We start from the raw sequence: 11,230 nt of genomic DNA, 5'->3' as shown, positions 1-11,230 counted from the left end.
TCATTTTTTGCTTCAGGACAAAGATTCCAAATATTGCTTACATCCTCATTTTGGAGCAAACTTAGTTCCAGCAGAATCAGAAAATGAAAACACTGTGGTTTTTCAAACAGGGTGTTGGGCTGTCTCTGGCTCTCTCCTGCTTGGTTTCACTCACCAATCTCGCTCTACGCTTGCACCTATAGGCCACGATTCTCCATCCGGCAGTACTATTTTTCACTAGTGTTCTCCATTTGAGACTTTCAACAGTTTCTGTTTTCCTGAATCCTAGGAGAGAAACGTCCTTCACTGTGAGCCAGTTGTGCACTCTCACACCACTACTGCATGTCGTGAAATTTCTTTGCCAGGAGTGTTACAGTTCCTCTCTCATAGCATCAGGCTCTGGAGGAGCACTGCTTCACAACTCTGCTGTGAATCTACTTTGTAAACAACTGATTGCCTGTTTTTCTCAATTACTACTGTTTTGAAATAATAAACGTGCATGCAACAAATGCATTAATTTAAAACTTCTGCTTATTACACACAGCAAAGTCACTTCACCAAACTGATCATTTTTGCTCAAGACAAACACACAATAGAAGCAATATCATCCACCAGGCTGGGGACAGAGTAGCTAACTTGGCATGAGAGGAGCTGAGAGGGAGAGGATAAGAGCAGAGTACCTGGTAGAAAGTTTTCCTGCCTTTTCAAGAACACTGAAGTGGTCTCCTTGAGGCAAGATGGCATATGCCAGCAGAACAAAGCCACTGAAGTCTCCTTAAGTCTCCTCCATCTTCTCTCTCCATTAACTCGATTTATGAGGTGCTTTAGGGAGCATTTGAGGGCCAGGCTTGGAAGCAGTAATTACTCTGCTGTCACTGGTTTAACATCTTTACTCTCTACTTCACATTTCCTACAGTCTCACTCTGACCTTGTACGTGCTTTAAATGAGGGAGTGAATGCATTGAGTTCAGGCATTTGGAAAGGAAAAAAAACTTGACTCTCTTTTCAGCTGTTGGTCCTTTCACAACAGCTTCACCCCAGATCAGGGCAGAACAGACTCTGGATCTGCCCAGAATCAGTGGCAATTTTATGAATAAACAACACAACAATACAGCCAGTGAAAAGCATGTGATACCTCATTCTTATAAAAGAGCCACAGACTTAAAATTTAGGAGCCAGCTTTACAGTAGCAAAGATTTCCCTTCCCTTCCCTTCCCTTCCCTTCCCTTCCCTTCCCTTCCCTTCCCTTCCCTTCCCTTCCCTTCCCTTCCCTTCCCTTCCCTTCCCTTCCCTTCCCTTCCCTTCCCTTCCCTTCCCTTCCCTTCCCTTCCCTTCCCTTCCCCTCTCTCCCTCTCTTCTTCCCATTAAGGTATTTCCTAGGCTTCTTGGTAGACAAATTTTTCAGTTTGAACATGATCATGGGAAGAGGGTGCTGATATAAGGGGATTGAGTTGGGCTACAGACAGGTATGACATTAAGCAAAAACAGACATGTTTAATGAAGAGCACAGATGTCACACCACTGATGCTAATGTGACAGACCAAAGGCAGGAAGGCTTGACCACAATACTTTTCCTGACTTCCTTCACACAGACATTCAGAGCCTATGGCCAGCTTCTGAGAAACTGTCAGCTCCTTTCCAAAGTTCAAATAAATATATAGGGCAAAAAACCCACAACTGATGTGGCATAAAAAGAGGTTTCTGAAATAAAGTGGATCTGTCCTGTTGAAGGTTTTGTAGGTCAGTGCCAGTATTTGCACAGTGGTTGGTCAGCATCTGTTTACGGAATACATCAAATCCCACTTCTTTGGCAAAAGAGAGGATCTGCTATGTTGTATACCAGTTACAATTTTTCTTTGGATTTTTAGGCTTTCATACCAAGAATTACAGCTTCTCTAGAGAGCATAGAAGAAGGTATAAAAATATATACATCTATAAATAATTTTCAAAATAGTTAAAACTGTAAGCATTGTTTTTCTGACAGCTTGATTCTTCAGGGGAGCTTGACAAGAAAAAGGTCACCTCTGTCATTTATTACACTAGAGATCACATCATGGGGTGCTGCAATTGAGAACCTCCAGGTGCCTTCTTTCTTCTCCTGGCACTACTATTTTTTTTTTTTTTTTTTAATTTATATATGTATGTATGTATGTATGTATGTATGTATTTATTTATTTATTTATTTATTTATTCATTCATTCATTCCTAAATGGAACTTAAGGCAGCTGCTTTACACTCAGGCTCCAGTTTCTGCTGAAAACTAGGATCCCTATGACTCCCTCGTCCCCAGTTTCTTCTCCTTTCACAGCAGGATACCTGTCACTGCAGGTGAGAAGCCTCCTCCCTTCTGTCCCTAAACTCAGCTTCTCATCTGGAAATTCAGGTTCTTGCCAGACTGGAGGAGCAAGATGATGAAGTCAGATTTGCCAATACTGTTTTTTCTGAACACAAGAAAAAATCAAACAACAAACAATGTTTTTCCTATTCAGCACAATAATATCTTTCAGTCATAAAATGAAGTGCCTGATTTCCTCCTTGGTCCTTCTTGGGATCAGCATCTCCAAAACACGTCTCTCTAAGCTCCAGCCTAACCAGGAATCCACCCAGCACTGCAGCCTAGGTCAGCTTTTACTGTCAATCATGACACACATATTTGCATAGGAGTGATGACAGAAACAGATCTAACAAAAGTCCTTTCAGAACTATCTTGGCAAGGAGAAGCAGCTGCCAAACATGATTTTGGGAACATGTAGGGAACGCATGAACAACCTTGGCCTGATGAGATAACATCCTTCTTGGCAGTCAGCAGCAGTCAGGCTGGTGCTCAAGCCACTAACTGCTGATTGCAAAGCTCCTTGAGATGACCAGTAACACACAGCCAAGCGATGCCAGCCTTGGGTGTGAGACCACAACTCACGCAACCCAGCTCCTTTTCTCAAAGTTCAAGCTCCTGGACTGTCTGTAAAAATCACTGTATTTATATTTTCATTTAGGGAAAGCAAGGTCCCAGCACTTGTGATTGAAAACTTGCTAACATTCTGGGAGTTCAAGCTGTGACTTAGCCAAAGAGTATAGCAGAAGAGCTTCTCCACTGGAGGCAGGCCAAAGCCTTTGGAGCTTTAAGGCATCTCTAGATCCCGAGGGAGTGGCAGGAAGACGTGCCAGGGGAGGTTTAGGTTGGCCATGAGGAAAAGGTTCTTCCCCCAGAGGGTGGTGGAGCACTGGAACAGGCTCCCCAGGGAGGTGTCACGGCCCCAAGCCTGGCAGTGTTCAAGAAGAGACTGGACAACGCCCTCAGACACATGGTGTGAACTGTGGGGTTGTCACATGCAGGGACAGGAGTTGGACTTGATGATCCTTGTCGGTCCTTTCTGACTCAGGACATCCTGTGATCCTGTGACTTTACAGTGTGCTGCTCACTTTTTTTCATACCTTTGGGCGACACTTTTCTGTGTACAAGGTGTGTTGTTTCGTTTTTGACAGCAAGTGGCCAGGGCAGACTTCCCACCATAACAACGGCAACATTGTTGCAGGAGAGGGTTCACTCGGCTCCCTGGGGCTCGGTAGTGCGGCCCAATCACCAGCGGGACACCCAAGGCGACACCCTCCGAGCCATCCGCCCGTCTCGCACGCCGCGCTCCCCGCCCCGCTTGCGTCGCGTCGCGTCCCTTCCCCCGCCGTGCACTCGACGTCCTGCGGCCGCTCCGATTGGCCTCTTCCTTTAACGCGTGAAGCGGCGCAGAGCGGCGATTGGCCGCGGCGCTGCGACGGGCTGGAGGCGGGAGCGCCCGTTTCAGGCGGGGGACGCGGGAGGGGGGGCGGGGAAGGGGAGTGTGGGAGGAATAGTCGTGCGGTTGCCGTGGCGACCGGGCGGCCGTGCCCGGAAATGGGATGGCGCCGGGAAGCGCCCAGAGAACGCCAGCGGCCGGCAGGTACGTGTTTACGTGCACGCGCGCCGACGCGCGCGCCCCCGCCCCCCTTCGCCACCCCCCCCCTCCCTTCCCCCTCCACTCCCTCGAGGCGGCCGCCGGTTGCCGGGGCGATCAGCCTCTTAAAGGGCCCACGGCACTGGCGGGGGCCTCGGTGCGGCCTGCGCGGGAGGAATGGCCGGGCCCGGCGGTGGGGACGTCGGTGGTGAGCGGAGCCGGGCGTCGTCGCGGGCGGCCGCAGGCAGGTGATGGCGCCTTGTGGTTCCCCCCGGCAGGAACAGGCCCGGGATGGCGGCCAGGGTGCCGGCGGGGGGCGCGCACAGTGTCTGCATGGTGTCGGACTTCTTCTACCCCAACATGGGGGGCGTGGAGAGCCACGTGTACCAGCTGTCGCAGTGCCTCATCGAGCGGGGCCACAAGGTCCTGGTGGTCACCCACGCCTACGGCAGGCGAAAGGGCATCCGCTACCTCACCAACGGGCTGAAAGTCTACTACTTGCCCCTGAAGGTGATGTACAACCAGTCCACGGCCACCACGCTCTTCCACAGCCTGCCCCTGCTCAGGTGCGTATTTGTGAGGGAGAGGGTCACCATCGTCCACGCCCACAGCTCCTTCTCCGCCATGGCCCATGATGCCCTCTTCCATGCCAAGACCATGGGGCTGCGGACGGTGTTCACTGACCATTCCCTCTTCGGGTTTGCGGATGTCAGCTCGGTGCTTACCAACAAGCTCCTGACAGTGTCCCTGTGTGATACAAATCACATCATCTGTGTCTCCTACACAAGTAAGGAAAACACAGTGCTGCGAGCAGCTCTGGACCCTCGGATAGTCTCTGTCATCCCCAACGCCGTTGATCCCACTGACTTCACTCCAGACCCGTCAAGGAGGGACGATAACACAATAACAATTGTTGTTGTCAGCAGGCTTGTTTACAGAAAAGGTAATGTGAGCTAAAATGTAAGTTTATTTTACATATTTTCTTCTTTAGGGTACGGTAAGAAAGGTCTTGGTTAGGTGCCACTTACCCTGCATCTGTGGTATGGATTGGGTTTTCAACAGGAGTTGTCAGGTGGGAGTTCTGAGCTTTTGTGTCTGTGTTTTCAAGAAGAAGAAATGCACATTTCAATTTGCTCATGCTGGGTTTAGAGGTATATTTCTTTTGTACCATTAAAAATATTGAAAATTAAAATTAGTAAAATGGAAGGTTTGGCTCATATTTGGGTTATGATTTAGGTCTTAATCTATATATTATGTTAGAAGTGTAGTAACTTTTTTTTAATTAATCAAGGAACAACTTAAGTGATTTTTTTCTGTGATATTTGTTTCCTAATAGTTCACAAGTTGTCTTTTTTTTCAGAAATTTGCATTCAGCACTGTAACTGTCTTCAAGAGACTTTTTTTTCTTTTTCTTCAGTGGAGTTATAGCAGCAGGCTACATCATGATAAGTCCTAAAATCAAAGACAATAGTGGCTTGCCCTATGTTTTGTATTCCTAGGTATAGATTTGCTTAGCGGTATAATTCCCGAGCTGTGTCAGAAATATCCGGAGTTACATTTCTTAGTTGGAGGAGAAGGACCAAAACGAATCATACTGGAAGAAGTCCGGGAGAGATACCAGCTACATGACAGGTTGGTTCTGTGCATGTCTTTGACCTTTCAATGTACTTCAGGGGTAGGGAGGACAACAGCAACACCCTTTCTGCCTGCCCCTCTTCCCCTAAAAAAGCTCCAAACCCCAAAACCTTGAGGCTGGAGCCAATTACATCTATTGAAGGCAAGGCAGATAGACCAGACACTGACTGAAGACTTTCAGAGCTGGACTATGATCCTGCATGTTAACTCATAGGAACAGACTATATGAACCTTCACTCGAGTCAGAGGAAGCTGACTTAGACATAAATTTATCATATTGCTCTCTGAAACTGTGGTGCTTGGATCATATATGACACAGTCAGCTAGTTTGCGTGACTGCTGCTTGTGAGGATGATTGCTAGTAATTTACTCCAGTATGAAGCTCTTCAGGGTACTGTTTATCTAGTATGTGTTTTTATGGTACTGCAAACATGTTCTTTTAGTGCTACTGTGTTACCAAAATGTTTCTGTGATGCATATGCACTTGTGTATTTCATTGTGGTTTTCTTGTTATTCAAAGACAGTTTTATGTGGCAAGGACAAGGTTGTTAATTTTCCATTTTCTTTTCTCTGTTTTCTGTTGCCTGCTCTGTACTTCATTTCTCTGGATGGGCAATAAAATTGTTTGTTAGTATTATTTTTATTTTGCCCTTTTCTGTTTCCCAATATCTCTTCAAAATAATAGGTCCTGGTAATTGTATCCTAAGTACTTCCCCCCAGCACCCAGACTTTGATATTGATCAGACCTCCCATTGAAAATTGAGAAAGTGGATCTAAATGAAGAAAGGATGACAGGTCTTAATTGTTAACTGCATGAAGACATGTTCTCTTACAAAACTACAAAGCTCAGTGACGATGTTTTGAAGTAGTGACATTAAAACAGAGCAACTTCTCTCAACTTTCTTTTCAGGTGTTTCTTTTAGTGTGAAACTAAGAAGCAGAGTATCCTATTTCTTCATTGCTGGAAAAAAATTTAGAGAAAGTGGAACAAACATCTGTGTTCCTACTCTTGCTATATAAGTGTGAACCATTGGTACATTTTTCAGAATATGTGTAACATTATACAGCATTATTAGAGCACAAATCTAATGTTTATCTAACTTTTTTTTTTTTTTCCTTATATTCAGGGTTCGTCTCCTAGGAGCTTTGGAACACCAGGATGTTAGAAATGTTCTAGTCCAGGGACATATTTTTCTCAACACGTCCCTCACTGAGGCCTTTTGTATGGCAATCGTGGAAGCAGCAAGCTGTGGTTTACAGGTATATTAAAAAACAAACAAACCCCCTCAACTATCTAGAATGCATGTATCCGATTTAAACAAAGTTCATCATTAAATACCATGTGCTTGTAATATTTGATTTCATCTGAGGCTCTGTCTTTACAAAGGTGAGCAAATATTATCCCCATTTACAGATCACCTGGAAGCTGAGGATTAACCTTAACTGCTTAAGCTCCCAGAAGAAACTTGTGCAGAATTGGGAAAAGCATGTAGATCTGCTAATTCTCGGTTCTTTGAAATAACCAAACTGCCTCTCTAAAGTGTTATTTTGTATGTACTGCTTTAAAGAGTTTTGAGTTATCTGATGTTCATGAAGGTTTACTTTGACATTGCTGTAAAAGCAGTTGCAGATAAATGGTGCAGGAGCATGGGTTGACTTTGGTCAGTCAGACATACTAAATTACCAGACTGAGCTATTGAATTAGAACTGTTTTCTTCCTGCACCAAGAACTGACATTTATTTTCTTATATTAACTGAGGATGTATTGGCCTTACCACATAGAGATTCAAGATAAGAAGGGGAGAGAAAGCAAGTAGTTAGAGCCCTTTCTGGACTATTTACAACTCATACTGACAGCTCTAATTAAACAGACAGATGTAAAGAACTGAGATTCTCACCTTAAAATCTAAAGAAACTTTTTAAAAATACAGGCTGATGAGAGTATCTAACATACAAGAAGTATAGAAAATGTGAGGGCTTTTTTTACCTCAAATATCTTTGTAGTAGTTACTGTCTAGTTGTGGCAGTTACTCCCGTGTCATCTGTTTTTCCCTCTAGAGGTTGAAAGTTTTCCCATTTCCTTATTGTTGCCTACTGTTTTAAGAGATGATTACATAACATGAGCCTTAGTAGTTTCTGATTTCCCTCTAAAAATAATAGATTAAAGTTACTGAACTTTTAAAGAAATTCGTATAAATGTTCAGTAGGTCTGAAAGGATCAACTACAGGTGGATGTCGTAAAACTGTCCTCTCCAAGTAGAGGTAACAGTTTACGTAAGGGAGTATGGAGAGAAAGTCCAAAATCTGGTTACATAGATTAAGTTGTGTACTGTGACAAACAACTTTAGAAAAGATGTCTCATAAACCATTAATTAGACCAAGTCTTATGTTTTATCATGCTATCAAAGAATCATTCTGAACATTGTTAAAGATAATCTGCTGTGCTAGGTGTTTTCTAGGGCCTAGACCTTTAGTTCACATACAGGTAAAATTCACGAAACACGATATCAGTGTTGCCTTCATCGCAACAACTCTTTTTCTTCCGCCCTTTTTTTTTTTTTCCCCTGTTCATCTTAAGTGCTGCATCTAAACATTGTGATAGCAGTGTCATCACTCTATTTTATTGCTATGCAACATGTGTGCTATTTCTTTTGTTTCTTTCAAAGGTGGTGAGTACAAGAGTTGGTGGGATTCCTGAGGTGCTTCCAGAAAATCTGATTATTTTATGTGAACCTTCCGTGAAATCTTTGTGTGACGGATTAGAAAAAGCTATTGCCCAGCTCAGATCAGGAACATTACCATCTCCAGAAACTGTTCATAATAAAGTAAAGACATTTTATACATGGAGGAATGTAGCAGAAAGAACTGAGAAGGTATGTATAACCACTTCTTCTAACTTCTCTTAAAGTACATTTTGGAAACAGCTGCTTCTTCAAAACACTACTACGTACATTCTTTGTCTAACCTTTCAGTGTAATTTTTCATTGTGTTTCCTGTCAAACATGCATGGTTTAAAAAGATTCAGGAAAATACTTTTTTTTTTTTTTCACAAATACATTCCTAGATAGGTGGCTTTTTTCTATTTGCATTTTTTTCTAAGCCATAACTGCTGCTGAACATTCTGAAGAACATTCTAGATCTTTAGTTACATTTCTACTCATATATTTTTTCCAGTCTTTGCATTAAGTAACTTTTCTGCTGTAACTGGAAAACAAGCTGTATAAGATGTAAGAAAAGAAAGAATTTATGACTAATTTTTTCTGCCACTTGCTAACAAGTGGTTTAAAATCATGAGAGGTAGTTTAATGCCAGTAGGCTGAATATAGCTGAATTTATATGAGGCATGGATGTAATGAAACTAAATTATCACACTTTTGAAATCGTATTTCAGAATTAGAACTGAGCTTCTGACTTCAGTCCCTGTGTTTCAGGCAAGAGAACAGCTGAATCACAAGCCTCTTAATTACATTGTTATGTACTCAGATACATATCTCTCAAGTCTCCTTGAAGTATCACGTACAACCAGTTTATTTTGTAATTCTCAAGTATTGTTGGTACAATTAATTTAATGATTTTATAACTAAGGAACATTTCAATTGCAAAGTTTTTTATAGAAGTTAGTCTAGATTTCAGCTTCCTTTATAGCTTCTTCTTAAAACAAAACAAAAACCTCTGTGAAGGAAAACGTTAGTATAATTGGAAGACATACGTATGGAACTTATATTGTACAAAAGACAATTGTTAGCTCATTAAGTGACCCATAGGATGATGTCTGAGATGTTCTCAAGGAAAAAACTGTATCCTTTAAGCCTATCTTGTGTGTAGTGGGTACTTATATTTCTGTTCTATGAAACATGGGATTATGTGTGTGTGTATATATCTCTCTATATATATATTTTAGCAGTTGTAACGTGTATTTGCTTTTCATATTCATTGAATTTGAAGAATTTTACTAAGAATTATTAGTACTTGTTTAAATAAAAGTCAGTATCTTATTACGACTGGCTTGATTGTTCAAATACAGAGATTTGGAAGACTGCCAACTCATCTATGAGTTCATCCATCTTTGTGTTGAAACTCTAGTAATTGTGTGTTCAGACTCTTTTACTATGACTGGTGTGAATATGAGATTAAAACCCATTCAATTAATTAAAAAAACACAGCCCTCCCTATATAACTTTAAAAGAGAGAGAAATTATGCAGCCTTCTGAGGTGCTCTTGAGGTCTGTCAAAAAAATAAAAAAATTATTTTCCTTTTTCTCCTTAAATAAATTAATGAAATTTCTAGAACAGTACTCACAAATCAACATTTAAAATCTGCAAAGCTTATTTTGGGTTAATCATTGTCCCATCTAGTAGTCAGGAATAGCTAATTTATTTTGTATACTGACAACAAAGTACTGCCTGATTTTTGAGGTAGATCTTAACTTCCTGTCTCTTCTCCTTTTAGGTGTATGACAGGGTTGCAGATGAAGTGGTTTTACCAATGGATGAGCGACTTAACAGACTAATGTCTCACTGTGGCCCAGTGACTGGGTGTATTTTTGCTCTTTTTGCTGTTTTGAACTTCCTTTTCTTGGCATTTCTGAGGTGGATGACTCCAGATTCTGTTATTGATGTTGCAATAGATGCCACAGGACCTAAAGGAGCATGGACTAAACAGTATTTTTTTGGGAAAAAAGGAAGAGTTAAAGAAGAACTTCCAAGCTCCTGAAATGCTCAAATGGAGAGGAAAGAACACATCAGTCACTAAAGGTTTTAATGCTTGCTGATAGAGACATTGCTCTTAAAACTCTTCAGTTTCTTTCTGAAGTTATCGGAAAGAAACTTGGTTAAATGTGCTACCTCAATTTAAAATTGTGTTTTAATTTAGTTTTGGATTCATGCAAATTTATAGGCATCTCTTTTGCACTTAAAGCTGGGAGGAGAACATAGGGTTTTATATGTGTCAAAAGTTTTTGAGACAAAAATATAAGATATTTCTCGACAACTTGAATATTACAGAAAGTAACTGTAAACTGTAGTGGTATTTGGGAAAGCAAACCAGAAAAATATTATCTTACAGTACTCCCTGCTAATTCCTGATATTTACTGTGATTTTTATTTTGACATCTATTTAAAATATTTACTTAAAAACAAAAAACCACACTTTTTCTCTTCTAAGATGAAAATCACACTTGAAATTAGTCATTCAGTCTATTACCATGGAGATTTGAGAGACTTGGTTCTAGCAGTTATGTCCCAGTGATAGTGTTTTGCCTGCATAGTGTTATTATTTTGAAGTTCTCCCCTCCTTAGACTTGAATCGTTCTAGTGCTAAATCAAAACTCCATCATGAAGTTTTGATCTTTTCAGAGGTGCTAAATTTGTTCTGTTCACTTACATGTGTGGAAGTGATGTAAGGTTACAGCCTTTTTTTTTAAGTACATAGGTGAAGATTTTATATTATTTAGAGATAATACAGCCTTCGGAAACATCTCAGGCCTGAAAATTCCTCCAGCAGACTATGCCAAAGTGGGAAGTAACACATTTGTGTGTGTGCGTGCGTGAGAGAGAAATCTGTGAAGGGCTTAACAAGCACCATCGTGTTTCTGCTCTCTCTCTCTCTCTCTCCTTATTTTTCTTTATTTTATTTTTATATTTTGTTCCCCTTATGACCAAAATGGCATTTCTGTCCATCTCTTGGAGGG

General features: G+C 41.5%; 1 protein-coding gene across 1 annotated transcript; it reads left to right on the top strand.

Moving 5' to 3' along the window:
- Window positions 1-3,865: 3,865 nt before the first annotated feature.
- On the top strand, window positions 3,866-10,254 carry PIGA (phosphatidylinositol glycan anchor biosynthesis class A; the record flags this gene model as incomplete). The annotated part of the gene is made up of 6 exons (XM_080363650.1): window positions 3,866-3,911; window positions 4,184-4,848; window positions 5,405-5,537; window positions 6,668-6,800; window positions 8,207-8,413; window positions 9,991-10,254. The coding sequence occupies exons 1-6, from the start codon at window positions 3,871-3,873 to the stop codon at window positions 10,252-10,254; spliced, it is 1,443 nt and encodes a 480-aa protein (XP_080219776.1). The 5' UTR covers window positions 3,866-3,870.
- Window positions 10,255-11,230: the final 976 nt, after the last annotated feature.

This window comes from Nesoenas mayeri (genome assembly GCF_963082525.1).
Source record: "Nesoenas mayeri genome assembly, chromosome: 1".
In the NCBI taxonomy this organism is placed as follows: Eukaryota; Metazoa; Chordata; class Aves; order Columbiformes; family Columbidae; genus Nesoenas; species Nesoenas mayeri.
This window is presented reverse-complemented; position numbering and strand designations above follow the sequence as displayed.